The sequence below is a fragment of the Equus quagga genome, chromosome 12, assembly GCF_021613505.1.
Source record: "Equus quagga isolate Etosha38 chromosome 12, UCLA_HA_Equagga_1.0, whole genome shotgun sequence".
Lineage (NCBI taxonomy): Eukaryota > Metazoa > Chordata > Mammalia > Perissodactyla > Equidae > Equus > Equus quagga.
The window spans coordinates 83,859,013-83,883,030 of record NC_060278.1 but is presented as its reverse complement, the minus strand read 5'-3'; the positions used below and the strand labels follow the sequence as shown (position 1 = coordinate 83,883,030).

At 40.6% G+C, this 24,018-nt stretch overlaps 1 protein-coding gene across 1 annotated transcript in view; it reads right to left on the bottom strand.

Moving 5' to 3' along the window:
* Window positions 1-2,467: 2,467 nt before the first annotated feature.
* CSNK2A1 (casein kinase 2 alpha 1) overlaps window positions 2,468-24,018 on the bottom strand; it is a 49,784-nt gene continuing 28,233 nt past the window's right edge. The window contains exons 2-13 of the mRNA XM_046678828.1: window positions 23,796-24,004; window positions 21,737-21,848; window positions 17,173-17,274; window positions 16,618-16,668; window positions 15,231-15,290; window positions 13,690-13,773; window positions 10,367-10,477; window positions 9,314-9,415; window positions 7,806-7,906; window positions 6,838-6,986; window positions 5,739-5,825; window positions 2,468-3,852 (exon numbers count right to left, since the gene is read on the bottom strand). Coding sequence (XP_046534784.1) covers window positions 3,737-3,852; window positions 5,739-5,825; window positions 6,838-6,986; window positions 7,806-7,906; window positions 9,314-9,415; window positions 10,367-10,477; window positions 13,690-13,773; window positions 15,231-15,290; window positions 16,618-16,668; window positions 17,173-17,274; window positions 21,737-21,848; window positions 23,796-23,896 — 1,176 coding nt within the window. The 5' untranslated portion in view covers window positions 23,897-24,004 and the 3' untranslated portion in view covers window positions 2,468-3,736. The remainder of the gene's footprint in view (window positions 3,853-5,738; window positions 5,826-6,837; window positions 6,987-7,805; window positions 7,907-9,313; window positions 9,416-10,366; window positions 10,478-13,689; window positions 13,774-15,230; window positions 15,291-16,617; window positions 16,669-17,172; window positions 17,275-21,736; window positions 21,849-23,795; window positions 24,005-24,018) is intronic.

Genomic DNA, 24,018 nt, shown 5'->3' with positions numbered 1-24,018 from the left:
GGGGGGGGGGGGGGGGGGGGGGGGGGGGGGGGGTGGGGGGGCGGGGCAGGGGAATTAGGTTTATCAAGGGCATAACAGGTGCCCAGAGACCTGACATTTACTCTCATTCAATCCCAAGGAAGCAGTGCCCCATTTTATAGATGATGAAACCGATTCAGAAGTTAAGTAACTTGCCAAGAAGCCAAGTACGTGACAAGGGCAGGAATGAAACCAATCCTGTTTAGCAACAACATCATGCTCTCTTTACTGTTACTTCGAGGTCAAAAACTCCCAGACTTCACGATCCAGCCATCCCACTACTGGGTATTTATCCAAAGAGCCTGAAGTCAGCAATCCCAAAAGTCCTGTGCACCCCAATGTTTATTGCAGCACTGTTTACAATAGCCAAGACATGGAAGCAACCTAAGTGCCCATCAACAGACGAATGGATAAAGAAGATGTGGTACATATATACAATGGAATACTACTCAGCTGCAAAACAGAACAAAATCATTCCATTTGCAATAACATGGATGGACCTTGAGAGAATTAAGTGAAGTAAGCCAGCAAGAGAAAGATAATCTGTGTATGACTCCACTCATATGAGGAATTTAAAACTATGGACCAAGAACAGTTTAGTGGATACCAGGGGAAAGGTGGGGTGGGGGGTGGGCACAAAGGGTGAAGTGGTGCACCTACAACATGACTGACAAACAATAATGTACAACTGAAATTTCACAAGATTGTAACCTATCAATAACTCAATAAAAAAAAAAAAAGCAAAAAAAAAAAAAACTCCCAGACTTCAGTGCTTCTCGACCAATCTTAATCCATCCCACTACACATCTCCACAACCCAATATGAAATTCAAAGCACGTAAGAACTAAGCCATCTGTCTCACACGGTGTCGGTTGGAGAAGCATACTGCTCAGGCTGCAGGGACATTTCATTTGTTTAAATGTTTTTATTTAAAAAAAAATTAAAGACCTTCATGGCACAACTTCTTCCCAGCACAGTTATGTTTTAGTTATACCAATTACAATACAATTACAACCAATAAATCGGGGCGGGGGGAGGGGCGCTTCTGACTTCAAACTTAAAAAAAGGAGGGCCACTTCAAACAAAGTTAAAAAAATACTTTAAAAACCTTTCAAAGTAATTGCCAACACACTGTCTTATACTGGCATTCCATTTCCGGCCATCTAATCAATGCAGATACAGGTAGTGCTGAGAAAGTGTCCCAATACAAGGTGTACAGATGAGGTAATTTACAACAACGCAGAAGTTGTTACTCTGTAAACCCTGCCCCCCACCCACCCACCCAAATGGGTCTTTTTTTTTTTTCCCATGCTTCTGCAGTGACTCCTTAAGTAGCATTTAAAAAACTTCTGTTTATTTTAAAAGGCTCTTGGGTGGCATTTCAGAGTCCTCTGCATTCACCTTCGGTTTCTAGCAAGGTCTGATGCATATGAGGAGGTCCAGCTGTGTGCAGCCCCCAACATCAGCCTCAGCTACACCTAGATTCTCTGAGCTACAAGGGTGGGATGCGAAGTCCTGATTTGCAACCCTCCTCCCCACCTCAAAGAAAAGAATTCATTAGTCATAAGTGTCCTGGTCAATCACAATCCAGTGCAAACGTAATCACAAATTGCATCTCTGGCACATCCGGTGCTTTTAGCTTCTGCACAAATTCAACATGGTAACCCTCACAGCATTCTAGGGCATAAAAGGGTCAAGAACAATAAATATCCACTGTAAGTGGCCACAAGGAAGAAAATCACCCTGCCACACAGTCAGAATGTTTTCCCTACTGTTGAGAAGCATTATAAAAGGAGGCTTTAGCTTCCTCTGGAGTTTACCATTATATTCACTAAAGCCGCCACCTTGATAAAGTTACTAAAGCCAAGATGGGTTACAAAGTTAGGTAAGTTCATTAAATTCAACTCCTCAAACAATTATGTTTATCTATGACGCCCAGGTGAGAAAGGCCTGTGAATCTATAAAGGTAGGAGAATGGGGAACTAAGACTTTAGGCCTTAAAATACGTTGGAAGAATTTCTCCTAGTCCCCACAAGCAGCTACTGTAATGAATAACAGGAAAAAATACAGAGCTGATGGTTTTGCTATTGTGCTTAAAAAACTAGGCTTCCTCAGTGAAGCACCTGATAAACTTAGGTGGTTGGATTACAGTGGAAAATCCACTTTACACACACACAAACACACAAAAACTGGCGACTTTTTCCATCCCCAATCCCTGCACTGCTGAGACACAAAATGAGTTTTATGGCAAAGGATCCTTAATCCCCAGAGACGCTTTGGCTTGTGGTGCTTTTTTAAGGCCTCTCTGCCCTGCCCGGTACCATGGGTCAAACAAGGGGTGTATAAAAATGGCGGCCTTGGGAAGCCTCCACGGTACAGGGCTGCAGGCCCCTCGGATGTGAACGTGAGACACCCACCCAGCGAGACCTTTACACAGGGAACTTAAATCTAACCTTGATAAATAAAACCAAACGTTTATTTACACCAAAGAATTCCAACACTGGATCTTTCACATATGAAGAACAAAGTATTATATATATACACACAGCAAGGGGTGGCAGGGCTGTAACAAGAGAGTTTAGTTTTCCCACAATTACAGGTCTACCATTTCAGTTTCACTGGAGATAGTGGCTCTGCTCCTACCTCTCAGATACATTTACAAGACTGAAGGGCAGGTCTTCTCACTGGATGGCATGAGAGGGAAGGGGAAGGCAGGAGGAAAAGAAGGTAGAAAGCTTAAAATGAAACTCAGTGTGGCCACATCTCCCATTAGCTCTTAAAGACTTGCTAACATGAAACCTATATATAGACAGTATTTTCTTTTGTGAAAAGCAATAAGTTATGCCCAGTAACTAACTGAATTCAAAATGGCCAAGTCAAAGAAAACTGAAAAAGACTTTGCCTTCCCTCTCCTACCAGCTATAGAACGCGTCAGGAAACGAAAAGGGAGAGAATCAAGGAGAAGAGCTCGGGAGGGAAGGAATTAACATTGTAAACTAAACTGAAACTAAAATTCTAAGTGAGCTGGATTTAGGGTTAGGTCAACAAGACATGATTCATACTGAACATGAGTTTTCAGGACCTGTCTGCACTTTGGGTAGATTTTTTAGCATCTCAATGTAACTAGGACATGTTTCCACTAGATTTACCAGGATAAGCCCACTGAAGCACTTTGGGAGTAAAGTGGTATCAGTGACCAGCAGTATGCTCCTCTTAGAGGTTGGGTACCCCCTTCCTCCTTCCTTCCCTCCTCCCTTGAAGAAGCTATATTTTTGTAATCTCTGGAGAAGAGCATGAGATACAAACCCCCCAAAGTGTGGGATGGTGGGGGAGAAATGGTGGGCATGGGAATAAATCTCCACCCGAATGCAGCAGCCGGGATTGAGGCTGGTTTCTTTGTTCTTTAGTGATGAGGAACTGAATTTGGAAGGGGAGAAAAAAATTTGTCCATGAAATATTCCACCTGCAGGTAATTCTTCAGGGAGTCCCCTGAGTTATGAAAAGTTCGAGTTAAAAAAAAAGAAAGAAAAAAAAGAAAAAAAGAAAATCAGCCTATTATAATTTTTTTTTTTATGACTGAACTACTATAAATCCACAAGCAACGGTTCAGACACGGTGCTTCTGAAGTATTTCACCCCTCCCCGCCAGGCGCAAGCTGCATCAAGGAGAGAGTGGACTCCCCCACCTCTGCTCAGGCATCAGGAGACAGAAGGGGCCATTACTGCTGAGCGCCAGCGGCAGCTGGAACAGGCATCCCAAGGGGGTTGGCAGCAGCAATCACTGGTGAGCCTGCCAGAGGTCCGAGGGGTGAAGGGGTTGGCACTGAAGAAATCCCTGAAAGAAAACAGCCGACAGTGAGCCAGAGACACCAACCATGGAAATTTTAGTCACTAGTTTTTGATAGCACCCATCTCAAAAGTGACACAATAATAATTCTCTTTTTATTAAAGGCCTTCCTTAGCCAGATCTTTACAAATTAAGTCTAATTTCAAATTAAATCCTCACAAATTAAAATAGTAAATTTAAAAGACAGGTAAAGAAATCTAAGCTTGGACAATTTAAGCAGTTTGTCCAAGGCACACTGCTAATAAGCAGCAACTATGCTTGGATTTCAACCCAGGCCTGTCCAGGGCTGCACTGTCCAACCAGACTTTCTGCTCCATAACCTGGGCCAACTTGGTGGCCACTAGCCACACGTGGCTACTGAGAATTTGAAATGGGGCTACTGCAACTAAGGAACTGATTTTAAAAGTGTACTTGATTTTAATTAACTTAAATAGCCCCATGTGGCAGTCACCGCCACACTGAACGGCAGGGCTGGTGCCGAGTTCATGCACTCTTCTCACACCACGCTGCCCGCTTGGTTGGCAGCTTTCAAAATTACTAAGTCATTTGCAGTGGGAAAAGGAACATTTTTCACCTCTAACCTAAAATAAGTGTTTTAGAATTTATTTCCATTTAGTTTCTTCCACTCATCTGATGACCAGAGTTACTTGTTAGATTGCCCTCAGCCAGCCAGTTCCTTAATTTTCAAAATGTTATATATATATTTTGAACAGGTAATATGTTTACACGCCTCAAGATACAAAAGGTTCAAAAGAGTATACAGTGAAAAAGCTCCCTTGCCCTGTTGCTTGGCCAACTTACGACACCATTTTCGGGGTGTATGCTTCCAGAAATATTTTATGCATATACATGAACATAATTTTATAAGAATATTCATATAAGAATCATATATAAGAATGTGATTATGTATTCTTGCCCACTCCTGGTCTTGGACATGGTTTTGCATCTTGCTTTTTTCATTTCATATTGTGGAGCTAGAAAACAACATGAAACACTCATTCTTTTCTCTGGCTATATAGCATTCCCATAATGGGTGTCCCATAATTCATTTAACCAGTTCCCTACTGAGAGCTGTTTTCAATGTTTTGCTCTTACAAATAAGGCTACAATGAGTAACCTTGGATATACATCATTTTGCACATAGGCAAGATACTCAAGAGGATAAATTCTAAAAAGCAGCTAGTTCTTTAAAAAAGAATTGGGACACCAGCAATTCTCAGAGGGTGTCTGAGTAAATGCCCTCACTACCACCAGTGCACTCACGTGGATGTTGCATACCTATCTAACTCTTAGGGGATGTGCCTATGGTTTCTTTAGAATAATTGTGTAACTCTGTAAAAAAAACTCGCTCTAAATCGTGATGACTCAACAATTATGAAAAATAATCTCATATAACCCTTTACAATCTACTAGGCACACTGGAGTTGCTCTGGAAAAATCAGAGAACCACTGTTCTACACATATATACCTATGTACAAATCCCACCTCTACTCCCCCCACCCAATTTCTTAATCTTGTCTCTGAGGATCACGCAACTACTGTCACTCTAATCTGTGAGAGGAAAGGATCTCTTTTTACTCTTCACGGCTTGTTGGGACTTTCAAGTACCTGAGAAAAATTTTCAGGATTCTGGCCTAGAAGAAACTGTTGATACACTACTCAAGGCAGTGTCACTAAAGTATACCAGGTGTCAAAAGCATCCTGAAAGCTGGTGGGGAGAGCCACACGGGCCAATGTGTTACTAAGGCAATCGTTACAGAGATGAGGAGGTCCACAAGAAATCCCCACAAACAGGGAGCAAAACTAATGATAATAATTGAGGTCAACCAGCCCCCTGTTCCCCGCACTTAAAGGAAATTTACCAGTGAACTGACCTGACATCATATTGGCGCTGCTGACAGGCGTACTGCCCCCTGGCATGCTAGAGGAGCCCATTCGAGCCTGGTCCTTCACAACAGAGTCTAGAAAAGCGACAATAAGGGTAGGTTCTGTTATACTTGAAGGATTAACTAACTGTCTAGGGCCTTAAAGCAGTCATTCTCACTCTTTGCACTTTATTTATAGTCCTTATTATTCCTAGAAGAACGTAAGGTGAAAACTGCTTTCACCATGAATTAGACAAGTAATATAAAATAGAATTATCTTTCCTGTAAGACTGGTAAAGGCCAACTCTTAAACTAAATTGTAGGAAGACGAGGTAATTATCCATAGTAGAGCTAATTTAAAACAAAACTGATCCTGTCAGGGTTTAAAGAGACAATACAATCTAACTGGCCCAGGCAGTAATATATTATCAGAGTGAATTGGTTTTACTGCAGTCCACAGCTCACCTGGTTAAGCACGGTGCCAAACAAGCCACAGCAATAGGTTTGTGCAAGTTAGTGCTATGATCACAGACTTCACTCTCCATCTCAGTCGGCCTGTCAGTCTGTGATGGCTTCACGACAAAACCATCCCACCACGCCCCAAGGAACAATCCAATGTGGCAGCTAACATCACAGTGAGGATGTAGTGGGTCTAAGTGGCATTTTCACCCAGGATAGCACAGTTTGCTAAACTCTCAAACCCAGGTCAAGGTGTTCATAAAATTAAGATTTTCAAGCCTCCTTGACTCTCTCCAATGAATGATTACCAGAGACAGGACAGATATAGGGCTGCTTATTCTAATCCAACCACTTCAGACTAGCCACTGGGAAGTATCACCCACACAGGAAGAAAAGCAGTTTACTTAGGAATGATCATGTGTCAGGTATTCTGTTAGATCAAAACCCTCCCAACAATTCTGCAAGACAGTTGCCATCACTGTCCCCATACGAGAAAGCTGAGGCTCACTGTGAATGAAGGCAACCTGGGATTTCAGCTGTTCTGTAGGACTCTGGGCCCAGAGCTTTCCTCAGAGTATATAGTCTCCCTGCCTTGTACAGTCTGCTAGGTGGGTCATGCAGGCTCTGTGGATTGGACAGGAGGACTCACAGAAATAGGGGTGCTCCATGGCCTCTCTTGCGGTGAGCCGTGACTGATGGTCATACCGCAGCAGCTTGTCAAGGAAATCCAAGGCCTCAGGGCTGACAAGGTGCTGGTTTTCACTGTGGACAAAGCGTTCCCATCGCTTACGGGAGTGCCTGCAGAGCCAAAAGGGGGAATGAAAAATGGAATGAGGAACAGAGAAGCCCAACATTTCACTCCTACATTATTCCTGAGTGGCTAGCAGCCCAGCCAATAGCAAAGAGAGATCAAAACTCAAGAGATTACTCCTATGCCACTCTGCCACTGGGGAGACAACAAAGCTAACTGGAGAGACTGGAAATAGCAGTGTTGCAGAAAAATCTGGGTCCTCACAATTTTATGAAACGTAATTCAGGTTAGTTTACAGGACTGAATGCTCCTGTGCAGCAAGGAGGGTCAGGTGGCTGGGCCAACTGCACCTCTCTCCTATGCCCACATACATTCCTGGCATCTCTGCCACTTGGCCAGCAACAGCCTTTACATCACGAATGGCTACCTCCTCTTGTTAAGTGGTGAATGAATTAGTATCATGTCTAGTCACTATTTTCAGAGTCCGTTGTCAGCACATCAGTACTGAAGCATGTGTTTTCTATTACTATTTCTTTCTCTTAGAGAGGGTTTGTCATTTGGAGAAGTAAGTTTAATCAAGAGATTCTGATTTCTGACAACCGTAATCCTTCTACCAGAATCTATATTTCACAAGAATTCTCTGACCCTAATCTCCACACTCCGATTCCTATAAGTGAATCTGGAAAAACAGCCATTCAATCCAATGCTTTTATCACATGCCCACCCATGCAGCATCCGGCAGCACTGGAGCACCGACACCTCAGCAGTGTTGGCAAAGAGAACGTAACTATTTTGAGGATTCAAAGTGTAAGCTTACACCCAAAGTGCTTAAGGCACAGATGCATAGATTCTGCTTTATGACTTACCTGCCCAAGATATCATTGAAACGAGGATCTAATTCAATGTTGTATTTGTCAATATAGTCATATAAATCTTCTGTCCCCAGAACCTTGGCTATCCTCACCAACTAGGATTAAAGAAAGATAAAAGCGCACACCACAAGCATATTACAGGGCTGCATTAAAAGAAAGCGATCATCATGGCTATGGGTGTGAATGTTACACTTCGATTTAATTCAGATTTCTGTGCAGGGCAGGAGTGGATTTCCACATAAAATTCACTAAATTATCGCTCAGTGTGAAGGTATCAAAAAGAAAAAGCAATTGCTTTGTAACCTGGTTCCTTCCCCTTGAAATGTCTCCCTGGTGAAGTCTTATTTTTGTCCCCCCTCACAACCCAGCTGAAGACGTCACATCTTTTGGAAAGCTTCCCTAGTACACTCAGACCACTCACTCCCACAACTGCTGTTTGCACCCTGTCTACATTTCTACCCTGACATTTATGCCTGTGACCTCTGTCATGTTTGGTTCCTGAACTAGATGATTACGAACTATTTGAGAAGAGGGACTATTCTTTTTTTCTGTATTCTTCAATCCTGCATGGCGGGTGATACAGACTTGCTGATTTTAATCGAATTCAGGTGGTATTCTTAGACTCATATTAAAAATGGTCATTGTGGGGCTGGCCCTGTGGCCGAGTGGTTAAGTTTGCACACTCTGCTGCGGCGGCCCAGTGTTTCACGGGTTTGAATCCTGGGCTTGGACATGGCACCGCTCATCAAGCCATGCTGACGTGGCATCCCACATGCCACAACTAGAAGGACCCACAACTAAGAACATACAACTATGTACCAGGGGGCTTTGGGGAGAAAAAGGAAAAAATAAAATCTTAAAAAGAAAGGAAAAAAAAAGGTCATCGTGCTCAAACAAGGCAACAGTACCTTCCACAAGGCCCTAGAATCATTCCAGGTTCTCTTGAATGAAATGGCCCCTTGATCTTCAAGGGGAAGTGGAGCTAGTATAAAAAAACACCATCTATATTTCTAGTGACATACATCAATTTTAATCCATATAGAGACAAATGGATCATAGAAATACCACATATAAACCAAGAGGTTGGAGAAAACATTCCTAACTCCAATGAAAGCTCACATTAGAAGAGTCTAAGGTAATGTCCTATTTCCTAAACTATTCTTCTTTGAATTGTATATGATGTTTTATAAAACATTTTACAGGTATATTTCACAATAAAACAAGCAATGCAAATTAAAAGGACTAGAGGCAAAACTCTGATTTCAAAAGGCTAAACTGGTAGCTCCCAAAACACCAATCTGAGGATCAATGTCAGGTTGGCTGAACAAGGCATGAATTGAACATTATTCTAGGGCCGACTCTCAGAGATTCTGAATAAACAGCTCTCAGGTGGGGGCTGGGCATCTGCATTTTAACAAGATCTACTGCAGTTTCTAACAGGCAGAATCTCGCCATCACTAGGTTAGACCAGCAAGTTCCCTAAGGGGAACAACATATATCACCTGATCGTAATTGTCATGTCCGTGGAAAAATGGCTCCTTCCGGAAGATCATACTTGCCAGCATACATCCCAAGCTCCACATATCCAAACTATAATCGTACATCTACATTAAAGTAAAGAAAACAGCATTGTTATCATACATGAAATGACAAGAATAAACATCTCGTCATTTCAAAATAAATATCTGCTCTTTATTATTGGGGAAGGGAGGATCATCCATTGACTCAAAGTCCAAATACCAATAACATCTTCATGTACTTCTTTTCAGTCTTTTTTTCTATGCATTTCTCCCCCAGTTTTAAAACAATCTGTACATATTTTGAATTACTTTTTTCACTTATGTAAGAACACTCCAAATTGTTAACCTAGAGAAACCTAACACGTAGTGTTATTTTATTGCATAAATATTTCAGAATTTAATCTTTAATTTCCCCTATAATAGGACAGTGTTTCATTTTTCACCATTATAAATGTTGTAAAAATATTTTTATGCATAAAATGTTTTTTGAGTGCAGGGTTATAACCCTCAAGATCCCAGAAGAAGAATTTCTAGGACAGAGTTTGACCTCTTAAAGGTGTATCTGATAATAACACCTGGGAGGACTGGACATGAAAGGCACTCACAGGGATTTTGTTTCTTTGAGAAGAAAAAGGCCTTTTATCTCTTTTGTTAAGGGGAAGGTCTTTATACCTAAAATACAATCTCAGAAAATCATGAGAGAACACTTTTTAGTTTACTCTTAAGGTTGGCCAAACCTAGCTTACAAATTCTCAAACCAGCTCTGGAATTTCTGACCAGGAAAAGTATCTTTAGTGTGCTTTCTCCTCAGTTAGGGTCAAATGCAGATCTGTTCATGTTCCACCAACACTATGACAACAGCAACAACTGAAGTCATGGCAGATGAACTGAGGTGATTCATATTTTACGTTCACATAAAAGGGACAGACATGGATGTGCAAAAATGGCCTATTCAAAAGCACGAAATGACATTTTTCTTAAATTATGTGCAAAACAAACACAGGACCAAAATTTTTTCTGCCCTTCTCTTCTCACCTGATAGTCTACAAGTAGCTCAGGACCTTTGAAGTATCGGGAAGCAACTCGAACATTATATTCTTGGCCAGGATGATAAAACTCAGCCAAACCCCAGTCTATTAGCCGTAGCTGAAAGAAAAAAAAAAGGAGAATCAATCATGAGCAATTTTATCTTTCAAGCTCCCCCTCACTGCCATTGGAGTACTCTTTTAAAAACACCAGCCATATCATTCTTTACCGAATCCCCTTCACTGAGTACCTACTGCATTTAGGATGAAAATCAAATCTCTCAGCTTCACATACAGGGTTCTCAAGATCTAGTTCCTGTCTCCACTGAGACTTACACTTCCAGAAAGACACAACTCACTTTGTGCTTCTCCGAATTTCTTAAACTGCGACAAGAATGTCTCCACTATCCAACCTAGACTCCTACTGACGAACACCTCTGCATCTTTTGAGATATCTAAGTTAGCCGCTTCTAACTATCCAAGCAGAACCAGTGCCTTTAGCTCCTAACCCTCAGATCTCTTTCTTTAATAGAACTTACAACTCTTCACTGTATGTTTGTTTTCCATCTTTCTTTTTCAATATGGACTTGGAAGCTCCTCGAGGGTAGAGACTGTTTTATTTACTTTTGTAATTTTTAGATTCAACGTAATGCCCAGTACACAGAAGAAAAATAAAAATATTTGCTGAGCAAACAAAATAAAAGAAAGGCCAACAAAATATCTCTTACCAAAATGTATCCTCATAGTGGAAAAAGTACTAGCAAGGACAAGAGGCAACCTCATTTGCCCACTGTGCACAGCATGACCATAATCTGAAGTGGGAGCAGCAGGGCCTGGCAATGCCCGCCTGCCCTGACACTGCCTCTCTTAAGTTCACTGTTAATGAGGGACAGTGTCTTCACTGTTTTAGTAGACAAAGTGAAATATAATAAAAGGTATGAAAGAAAGTGTAATTTTTTTATACACACTTGCTCATCAACCCCTTAACATTTGTGCTCCAGAGCTGATCCTGAGCTTCCTTTTTTATCAAGTATTCCCAGATGACCATTTCTTGTCTTGTGGCTTCACATACAGCATCTTAGCCTTTCCCACCTATACTCTCCAGCCCATGCCTCCTACCAGCCGTCTCTCTGTGATCACCTAACAGACATCTCAAAACTAAACCTACTTCCCGAATAGCCTTCTTCTTCTCCTCAGTTAAAGGTAATTCCATTCATCTTGTCATTTAGGCCCCCAATTTTCACCCTGGATTCTTGTTTCCTTTACACCCCACATCTAATCTGTCAACAAATACCGTTGGCTGTACCATCTTCTGACCATTACCATCACCTCCACTGCCACTGCCCTGGGCCATGCCACCACCCTCTTTCGTCTGATTTACTACACCACCCCTTCTCCTAACTGGTCTCCCTGCTTTCACTTAAAAAAATTTTTAAAGATTGGCACCTGAGCTAACATCTGTTGGCAATCTTTGTTTTTTGTTTCTTCTTCTCCCCAAAGCCCCCCAGTTAAGTAGTTGTATATTCTAGTTGTAGGTCCTTCTGGTTGTGCTATGTGGGATGCCACCTCAGTGTGGTTTGATGAGCAGTGCCACGTCCACGCCTAGGATCCGAATCAGCGAAACCCTGGGCCGCGGAAGTGGAGTGCTCGAACTTAACCACTCGGCCACGGGTCGCCCCCGCCCCTCACTTTCTAATGCCCTGGCAACCCCTCTGTTAACTCTATGAATTTTTCATTTTGAGAATGTTACACAAATGGAATCATCTATAACTTTTTGAGACTGCTTTTTTCCACTCAGCATGAGATCTATCCAAGTTGTTGCATTATCAGTAGTTCTTTTTATTTTCTTTCTTTTCCTTTCAGTAATACTACTACATGGCGTAGATATACCACAGTTTGATTGACCCTTCGTGCACTGAAGGACATCAGGTTTTCCAATTCTGAACTACTATAAGTAAAGCTGCACTCACGTATAGGTGTTTGTGTGGACCTAAGTTTTTGTTTCCCTGGGATGAATGCTACTGTTGGATCATTTGATAAGCACATGTTTAGTTTTTTAATAGTTTGGAATTTTCCAAAATGGCTGTGCTACTTTACATTCCCACCAGCAACATATGAGAGACCGAATTTCTCTGCATCCTTGCCGGCATTTGGTATGATCACTATTTTTTATTTTAGCTGTTCTAGTAGGTATGTAGTGAACTTTTAAAAATGAGAGGGAGAACACACCAACCCTCTGCTCATACCCTGCAAAAGCTCTGCAAATTCAGAGAAAAGGTCTGGCGATCTTTAAGGTTTTACCCGATCTGGTTCTCTTTATCTCTTTGACCTCACCCCCTCCCCTCTTTCATTCCATCCCTGCTCTATCCTTGCTGCTGTTACAACATGCCAGGCACACTCTTGCCTCAGGGCCTCTGCATCTGCAAGTTCCTCTATCTGGGACATACTTCTTCCCAAGATTGCATGGCTGGTTCCCTTCAAGTATTCTGTAAAATGTCATCTTCTCAATGAAACCTTCCCTTCACCAGCTTGTTTAAAACTGCAACACTTTCCACCATTCCCTACTCCTGATTTATTTTTCTTCCATAATACTTTTACTTTTCTATCCCACCAGCCTCCCCCAAATGCAAGCTCCTTATGGACAAGAATTTTTTGTCTGTTTGTCTCATGCATATATCCCCAGCCTCTTACATACAATTCCTCTTATAATTCCTATTACAAAGTGTGTCTCTAAAAAAATATTAGTTGAATAAACAAATCACCTACATTCCCAAAGCCTACAACAGAGAGCCATCACTGCCTACAAAAGGTGGGCTTGGTCACCTTAAAAAACTGTTATAAAGCATGTGGTAGTGCAGCTCTCACTGAAAGCACTTGTAGAGTTCAGGGACCCCATGACACTTGCTAATAAGAAGCACCATTTTCTGAATATTTCAACCATTTCACAACTGTGCACACCTAATTGTCACAATAATCTGTGGCATGCAGGACAAATATTATTATACCTGTTGTACAGGTAAGAAAAAGTAGGCAAATGAGAAGAAAGAAGTTTCCCAAGAAACTGGTTATTTAATAAATAAGACTAGAAGCCAGGTTCCCTGCCCAAAATTAATGTTTTGCCTACTGCACTAATCTGTTTCCTCCTTGATAGTATTCTTAAGAATATGAATGAATAATGGTTTAATCACTCTGATTTGTTAGTTAATTCATTCACCAAGTATTTATCAAGTTCCTCATAGGTACCAGGCACTGCGACAGATCCTAGGGATAAAATGTTGAAGATGGGCTGTTGGCTCTATCACGTTGATAAGACTTATCAGTCTATCACTTTACCTTTCTGTGCTCATGATCAATCATGACATTATGGGGCTTCACATCTCTGTGCATAATTCCCATGCTGTGACAATAATCCAGGGCCTATGGGAGGAACAGGTAAGAAAGGAAAGAGTTAGCTTACATAAGAGTGATTTTTAAAGTCCTTTACTTTTTCCATAGTTTTCCTTCTAGCTGCACAACACCTCTGGGAGTCAGGGTTAGGACAATTACTCCCACAGGTATTCTTCAGAGACTCGTTCAAGATCCCACAGCAAGCAAACTCAGGTCTCTGACCTTCAAGTTCTGTTGTTGCACAGCTGTTTCAACAACCTTTCTGTTCAAAAAGACCCAAAGTGTACACTAAATGCATCACTTCCAATTTGTCCCTCTTACCCAAAGCCTGGATTATTTTCACAAACAGATCCCCCTCAAAAGAAAAAAATTGGTCTGTACTATAAACCTCTTATTCAAAGAACAACAACAATTCTTCAGCAGCTAAGAGTCTACAACAGAGGCTGGCAAACCAGGAGCCGCAGATCAAATATGGCCTACTGCCTGTTTCTGTGAATAAAGTCTTAGAACACAACCATGCCTATTTGTTTGCATACTGTCTGTGGCTGCTTTCTTGCTACAATAACAGAGTTCAGTAGTGTGAGTAAGACCCTATGGCCCACAAAGCCTAAAATTTTACTCTTTGGCGCTTGTAAAGAAGTTTGCCAGCTCCTTATTTATCACAGCAAATCCAATTTGAAAAGTGTGTCTAATCTCAAACTAAGGGGAACTGAGTGGTATAACCTTTGGGGTTATTAATCCAGCCCTTTAAGTCAGCTGATGTCATTGGCCAAGTTCTTGTCCTTCCTGAAGGGCAACTTGGGTTTCCAGGGCTAGGCAACCATGTCCTTAACTTTGTGAAGTCCTGCTCGCCACAAGACCGCATGAGCCAATGGAAAGATCAAATATCTCTGCTGGCATAGTCTCTTCAGTGTACTTCTAAGGTTCAAATGCAGGCTTTGTCAACCCTCATTTAGTAAGAAACTTCAGCCAACTCACAGCAATTTTCTCATCTATAAAACTGATCTTGTGACTACTAGGAGCAAGATATTTGGCGATCCCACTTTAGAAATCAAAGTCCACTCTAAATCAGCAATTTCTAAGCAAATCATTAGGACAAGGACCCTTTGAGGGCTGAGTTAAAGTTTACCGTTTTACTTGTTGAATTTTAAGTGAAATAAAGTACACCAGAAGCCAGCACATCATGAGTTATTTTTACAAGTTTTGAAAATTTAATTGTAACTTTTGTAGGAGCAAGGTGGAGATTACAAATATTTATTAAGGAGTCCCAGCTCTCTTCTAAATTATATTCCTATTAGACCCTATTCCGTAACCCTCACATTAGAATAAGTGTTCTGATGCTATTAACTTATTAAAAACACATGAAGAGGCTGCTTCTTTCAACATACTTTACAAAGTTAATTCACCAGTTTTTCTACAGTCAACTGGACTATTTAAGAAAAAGGGAAGATCAATCTACAGATATTTAGTACCCAATATTCCCTTACCTTTAGAATCTCATACATGTAAAATCGAATATCATAGTCTGTTAACGTCTGGTACAATTGCTGTTAAAGACAAATGCAACATTTGAGTCATGAAATAATGCTGATAGGAAGGCAATTTCTCATTCTCATTTGCAGTAATTCAAACCAAGACATGGCTTATTTGCCCTTGCTCCAAGATCTGTCTGTTCACCAGTGTCTACTTCTCCAGTAGATTCACTTTAAAGAGATACTTTGAGTCTTTAACATATTATATATGCAAATGTGAAGATTATTTAAACTCATATGGCTGAAGCTATAATCCACTATCGGAAACATAGCAATTTATATATGCAACATGCACTGATCAACATTTGCAATTTAGTTTGCTTTTCATTTATCTCCAGACCATCTCATAAAAGGCATTTTGGTAAATACATAGCCTCCTTAGCAGGGAACTAACTCATCTCTGGCTCACGTAGTTCTAAGTGTTGCAGATCACGAGTAGGTATGCAGACGACTTGCTGCCAAATCTGCTGAGCCAATTTAAAGGAATTATTCCTGTCCCAGTTTGAAAGCAAACTCTGGACAACTGTTAGGTATCCTTTCCAGTTTCCAAAAAGCTGTAGACTTTTGTTTTACATGTACACATCATCAAATGGTTAGTGACGTCCTCTGGCAAAGTTTTCCTTAAAGTTATCATTCTCATACTAAAAGAGTTCTTCCTTGTTTTCCTCCTCTCAGCAAAGAATTCACCTACATTTATTGATACCTAACATTCTTAATATTGGACTGATGCAAAGGCAAGTCAAATACCTTTACAACCTGTAACCCAAGAGAGTGCCCAGTCTTCTGCTGTACTGGAATCAGGAAATGTTTGAAATAAGAAGGCCACTGGACAGGCTGGAAGTCAGAGATATCTCCTGCAGACGTTTGTGTTACAGCAGAATTTACAGCACCTTTCCCCACCCATCCCTTTTCAAGATCCAGAGCCCAGAATTTCTGAGGAATCCTAAGGCATAAGCAGTACTTGCTTTTACATACATCATAACATTCCTTCGTGAACACTGCCATTTTAAAGCGAAATGTCTTAAGGTCAGATCCTGACTGAACATGTGTTGCTGCTGCCTTCATTAGGTTTGAGATCAGTGGAAACTGTCAAATGAACAGTAAAGGTGGTGAGAAGTAAATGTATTGGTCATGAAAAAGAGTACTAAACAAATAAGATAGTAAAATACCAAGATGTGGAAAGTGGGCACTGCTTGTACAGATTTTCTATCTTAAAACTTAGACTGTAAGGATAAAAAGCTCTTTTTAAGCAAGCCAGAAGGAAGACAGTTAACATCCCTAAAAGGCTTTCTATGTGGTCTAAAAAACCCAACAGCTTGAAATGGTTGGTTATATATTATACCTTGAAGTCTGTGTTGTTTACGTGTTCAAAAACCAAGGCGGGGGTTCGTGACTAGGGGAAAGAAAAAGAAAACACACATTAGCAACAGCCCTGGCAGCTTTAATGGGCACAATGTTTGTGGATGCTACGTGGTGAATTTGGCAGTCCTCGCCTCAGTTGTAGGAAACCCTCTATTGCTACAAGCCCTCCCCACTCTGATCACCACCACACTTAGGTCATTTCTGGGATGGATTTCAAACAGAAGACATGGAGCTGAAGTCTCACCAGGCTCTAGGCAGCCCGACAATGCGCCCATCGCCCATCGGCATCGGACCTGAGTTTGCAAAATGGATTAACACATTTCAGTTTCCAGTGCTATCAGTCTCTTAGCCTAGAAGAATAAGAAATAGTCTGTGGGTGGAGGTCTCTTTGAAAGAAAGACCCAAGCTAGTTAATTGGTATAACTGATTAAGCACTTTTAAAGCAGGACTTAGGGGAACAGAAAGAGGACAGTTGTGCTCCAGGTCAAACACCACCTCAGCCCTGGTGGGCCTTGCTAGTGCCTAATATACTCACCACAGGATCTTTTACAATGTCTGCCAGTGTGATGATGTTGGGACCGCCTCGCAAATTCTCCAAAATCTTTATTTCACGCTTGATTTTCTTCTTCTTTACTGGCTGAAAAGGTAAAAGATCATCAGTGAAATAAATTATTTCAGAGTACTTCAACAGGTAATATAATACATAAATGGCTTACTTATGAGCTCCTTGAAGAAAGGAAAAGTGTCAAGACTCATGTCTGAATGCCGTTCTCCTAGCCCTGTGCCAGGCACTCTGCAGGTAGTTGGTAAATACTGAAGGAAAAAAAGATTTCCACTCCAAAGACCAGACTTCTGCAGAACTAGCATTTAAATCCAATCATCAGCTTTTACTTAGTTTTTTAAAACTATACAAACTGGGAATATAAATGTTTAGTAACATTAAGGCATATCTTATAAAATCATTTTATCAAGTAGGATGAAACATGAGCTCTTTCCATTCCTTCCTCTAAGTCCATAAACACTCTATAGAGGTGAAGGAAATCAGGACCAACAGCAAGGGTGGCCAAACCATCTTTGTGCAGCATAACCTTGTGGGTTAAAAGAGGACCTTGGAGACAGACTGCCTAATGGGAATCCTACCTTCATTACCTGCTAACTGTGTGCCTATGGGCAAGTTACATACCTCTCCAAGCCTTTTGTTATGGGTAAAACAATCAACAAGAGTACCTATCTTGTAAGAGTGTTGGTTGTATGAGCCATAAGATATCTGCAAAGATCTCAGAATATGGGTGGGACATAACACCTAGTATCTGTCTAACGTTATGACCAATATTTCTACAAATGAACTCCTCCCTCTATTCTAAAAAAGACCACTCTGCCGAGCAGATCTTCCCTATTCCTTTGTCTTCACCCATCAATTTCACATCTGTTTCGGTATAGAAATTCTTTTCGTTTTTCTTAGGAGGGCTTTGGTCCAAATGTTCCTCCTCTACAAAGCCTTCCTTCTAAATAGTCTAAAACAATGCTGGTCCAAAAGAAATATAATGAAAGCCACATGTGTGTATTTTAAATGTTCTAGTACTCACACTAAAAAGTAAAAAACAAAAAACAAAACAAAACCAGACAAAATTAAGTTTAATAATATATTTAACAAAACATCCAAAATCTTGTCACGTCAACATGTAAATCAATATAGAAAATTAGACCATGAGCAATTTTATATTCTTTTTTGAGTAGTAAGCCTTTGAAATCTAGTGTATTTTATCCTTACTGCGTATCTTAACCTGGACAACCACATTTCAAATGCTCAATAAGCCATATGCGGCCCATGTCTGCCGAACTGAACCACGCAGGTCTTTCCTAGGGTGTTGGTCACCTCGGACTACTGACCCATGGCACACAATTCTTAGAAATTGTTTTAAGTATGTATATCATCTCTTCATTAACAAGATTGGTAGTTACTAAACTTTGATGATCAACAATCACCTATAATTTTTAATATACAGATTCCCAGGACTCACCTAGACCTGCGGCATTGGAATCTTGAGAACGGAGCCAGAGATCTATTTTTAGATACTTCCCAGGTTGATGGTCCAGGTCTAGAAACTACCAAACAATACTGTACCCTGTCTTAAGTCCTAGAACATGGTACAGCAGAAAGCAAGCAGATCTTGGGAAAAGACCATCCTGGCTTTGTAGCTGTGCAGCTTTGGGAAAAGCACTTACATGTTTCTGAACTTTATTTTTATTCCCTGCTGAAAAGGGACTATAATTGTGTGATGTACATACCACAGTTAGAAGAGGACCCAAGGCAAAGCAGACACTCAATAAATGGAAGCTGTTTTTAGTAACAGTGACTTCCACATAGTCCACATTTAATTCAATCCACAACTGCTTAGCCTTGCTTCTATTAGAACTCAGTACACTGGCTGGGAAACAAGCTGATCAGAAGTCTTCTCTTTTTGCTTCAACTATCAGATCTTTCTAATCTGCTAGAGTATTTGGGAAATCTTTCCACCCTCCAGGGACTAACTCCTCGATATATCTCCTGTTTTCTACTAAATCACGATTTCCCAACTGCTGGTCAATGGCAAAAAGCTACTGGTTTACAAAACTTTTATTCTACAAAATCCTTAAAATCTATCAACTTACAAAGCTGGTTCTTGATAGACCAGGCAGGTGATTTAAACCCTAAATTAATGTGATCAATGCAACTTTTATCTTAATAAATAAGGAGGAGAGATTAAAAATTCTAAATATAGTTTACAAATGAATTTTATACTTGTATCATCCATCTATATAGTAAAATATACAGTTAGTACAGTAAAGAAGACTAAGCCGGAAAAAATCTTTCAAACCACCCTTCACTCAAAACCACCAATGGCTCCCAATGACCTAGAGATAAAAATCATGTACCTTTTAAGACTGGAAGGAAATACAGAGATTATCTTTTCCAGGCCATCATCAATTTACTCTCCCTTTCTAAGTTTACTTCCCATGTGTGGTCACACACATCTTCCACAGAAACTTTTCTCTCACTTGTTTCTTTCTCTTCCTCATTTCTTACCTTGCACATTCCAGATGACGTTTCCCTTCCCCACTCCCACCCACACCTATCCAAATCCTCCTTCCATTCAGGGCCTGAAAATAGCTCCAGGGAGCTTTTCCTAACCACCACCCTCTTCTCAACAATAAAAGACCAACCATTTGTGCCTTTCTCTCTCTCTGTCTCTTTTTTTAAAGATTGGCCCTGAGCTAACATCTGTTGCCAATCTTCTTTTTTTCTTCTTCCCACAAAAGCCCCCCAGTACATAGTCGTATATTCTAGTTGCAGGTCCCCATAGCAGGTTCTGCTATGTGGGACGCCGCCTCAGCATGGCTTGATGAGCAGTGCTAGCTCCACGCCCAGGATCCAAATGAGGGAAACCCTGGGCCGCCAAAGCAGAGTACACAAACTCAGCCACTCGGCCACAGGGATGGCCCTCATTTGTGCCTTTCTTATGACTCTAAATAACATATCACCTCATTCAATCATATACCTTCCCATATGAACATCATCCTACAATTACATAGAACTTCAGTCTCCAAGGTATATTTCTATATACAATTTTGTATTTGATCCTCATAACTCTGATAAAGATAGGTAAAGGAAGATTATCTCATTTCCACAGATGAACAAACAAGTCTTAGTTTAAAAGGACTATGGCTAATTACTTTGAGAGTCTGGATCAGAATCCAAATATTCTGATTTCCAGTTTAGTTCTCTTTCTGTATGTGATAAGACAGAGACAAATACTTAAACTCTCTGGTTCCCAAAAGGTGTGCCAGGAACCACAGCAAATTCACAGGGGTTCTGTGGGATTTTTTAACTTCTGAGAAACACCAATCAGTAGTTGATACCTGCCCGACACTGAGTGCACTACGAGCCCAATGTAGTTCAGTTTCAATGCTAGATTGCACTACACTGCTTTTGATGGTCTATTTTTGTGAAGCTGGGGTTTTAGCAGTTGCTGTGATAAAAAGCAAGTACTGTGCAAAAATCATTGTGGAAAGGGAAACGAGGCTGCTGGTGTCCAAACTAATCCCAACATTTGAGAAGTTGTGCAGAGACTAATGGGTGTACATAGCCCAATAGTAATTAATTATGGTTATATAAGAATAATTTTTTCTTTCAATTTGTGTGTGTAACTTTTCATATGGCTACCAAGTTAGAACAAGTATTTTTTTTAGTTATTTGGACTTAACTTACTTAATATACAGAACCTCTAGGTAATTCTTTTGGCTTAAGGGTACCATGAAAAATTTACTGAGACAATATGTGTGCTATAAATTTAGAAAGTCTGGGAACCTTTGCTTCTCAGTGTCAAATACGGAAAAGTTCCTGTGAAAAGAAATTGTATGCTAAGTTCCTGGTATATGACAGTGCACAGTATACTTGCAACTAAATTACAAGTTGCCTACTGGTAGCCTATTGGCCAAATCTAGCCTGTACAGTGTTTTAAAACACTCTTAAGCCAACATTTAAAAATCAGGGGAATTCACATACAAATACAAATTTCTAGTTTCTTTTTGCAAAAGAGTATCAAGCAACACTGGACTTGCACTACTGCAGGGCAATGATCAGCTGGAGCTGGAGCACGTGCTGCAGGGCCAGCACTCACATCCTCTCATCATGGGCACTGACATCAGACTAGCTGCACTGATGCCATCTGCCTGCCCTGTAAAGGTCTGCATTTGTGACGACTCATCCTTACACAGTAAAGGTAACAATTCATTGAAAACAAAAGCAGAGAGTATTACTAAAAATACAGGAAACTGGCATTGCACAAGATCTAGGAGCAGAGGAGACTCCCCTCCTCTGCCACAATCTAGCTGTATGACTTGAGTTAAATCACTTCTCTTGCTTCGGTTCCCTGATCCGTCAAATGAATAAAACCTCTTCTACTGATTTTAGAGGACACAACAAAATCAAGGCATTAAAGCACTCAAATGACCATTTCAAATGCTACTTAAAAAAGGCATCACTATTACTTAAAAAACAAAACAACCATCTAAATTCCAAATAATTCTGAAATTATCATCTCTCTTCTTGCACTCACCTTGAGAATTTTAACAACAACTTTTTCATTATTTGTGATGTTGATGGCTTCAAATACTTCACTGTATTTACCCCGGCCTAATTTTCGAACCAGCTGGTAGTCATCTTGATTTCTGTGAACAAACAAGTCAAAGTCACAATGATTTAAAACATTCAAATTATTAAGCACCAATGCAACTTACAAAACTCTATAAACAGCAGGAGTAAAAGAAATAAGAGGTATTTCAAATAATTCCTGAATTGGTTTCTTTGTATTTTTTTAATTAGGCCAATTAAAAATGTGTGTTCCAAATCCTAGAATCAGAAAAATTTAAGCCTTTCAATTATTCTTTCAAATCCCAGATGGTTTACATCTCTATTGGCACACCACACATAGCTAGCGTGTATTAGGGTTTGTTATCTACGTTTGTCTCCAACAACAGTTTCCCCTTGGAGAGTAATTTTTATATATTCCTGTGCCCTAGTGCCCGACCCAGTGTTGGCACCTAGTAGGAAGTGAAAACATGTTGTAAGACTATTTCAATTCAGCCACACTTTGGGAGCAGCCAATTTTTAATGGGCCTCTTTGCAGGTAAGTGGTTTTCAAGAACATATGCTTGCCTCCAAAGCAAGCTCTGAGGACAGTCCATGCAATGGAGTTGGCAAACCATGCTACAGATCATGAACCATAGTTTGGGGTCCTTTCCTCTACTTTTACCCATATTCTATGACCGATAAGCAACATCAGAGGTAAAAAAGAGTAAGTGATAGGCCAACATTTTTTCCCTGCCTCTGCTTACAACTTAAGAGGACTTTGCTCTAAATAATGACAAACAAAACATGGTCTTTTAAAATAAGGCCTAAACTCTATCTATTCCTGCTGGAGACAGAGAGAATCCAGTATGTTACAAATCATTCATTTTCCTTAAGCAGCTAAAAAGAACGTGAATGAACAGAGAAAGGCAATGGACAATGTAATAATCACAGCAGGTCAGGGGAGGGAAGCTCTTAGTTCTGGGTGAATTCTCCTCCTGTGGGAGGGCATAGAGAGCAAACGTGAGCAAGCACATGGCACCACGCCAAAAACTTGAAAGGGCTGGTTAGTGCCATTTAAGCAGAACTAAATGCAAAGCATTCAACTTGAAGAGACTGGTTGAAATTTCTGTAGTAAAACACAGGTATTCCTAGAATCCAAAGCCTGTGATATAAGAGGGGAACTGTTACATTATCAATAATGATAACATTTATTGGTGTTATACCACTGGTTCTTGTTGATACCTTTGAAGAACACTTTGCCCCCTTGTGCAGAAGCAATGTACTTACTGTTAAGAATCATGGCACAATAAGGATTATAGCACATGGGAGCTGTAGCTTTATGAGTTTTCAAATTGCTTTCTTCTGCATTTGAATGCCAAAATGCTTTTATCATGAAGGTATGACCTGATCAATTAAATACGTACCATGTTGGGACAAGAAATGCAAACGTCCAAACGAGACCATACAAAGAATGAGGATGGCAAACAAAGCCGCTCAAGCAGACTGCAACTGTTCAAGATGGAATTCGGGGTGAATTCCATGTTATACACAGCTGGTCTCAGGATAAGGGCAAGTATTTAAGGGTTTAATTTGGCTTCTCATCAGAAAGAGGACACCTTTCTGGAGAACTGTTTCATCCTTCAGTATCATCATGGGACAACATTCTCTGACCTCAAAAATACTTATGTAAGAGTTTGGTGTTTTCAAAGTCTCTCAAGTATTAATTCTCACCTGCCTGCAAAGCCTTCAGCTGAGGCAATCGGATAGGTAACTCTTTTGTTACCAGCTTTGTATCCAGAATATATAAATCAGAGAAAAGAACAAGAAGAGATTGAAATAATTTTTAAATGGTAAGCACTTCAAAACTGTTAATTTGCCAGAGCGATACCTTGCTGCTTCTTTACTGCAGGAAAAAAAACACAAAATCAGGCTTTGATTTGAGGTTTAGAAATGCAGCTGGGGAGGTTTCATGACATAAATTACTCAACAAATCTCCAAGAATCAGCCCTTTGGGTGAGGGTAGTGAAGCAAACAGAAACAATTACCCCCATTCCACCACATGTGACTCGTAATCCCAGTACTCTCGGGGTCTGTGCGTATTAACATCTGTGTAAACTCTGGCCCTGCTTGGCACGGGTCCCGACATGTCAGACAGGTTGGCGGACAAAGCTGGACTGGATGTTTGGAGATCTGGCAGTCACCGTGTTCAGAGGCAGCTGGGGTAAAACCTTGTTTCAGACCTGCTTTCTTCAAACTGCAGAAATAAAA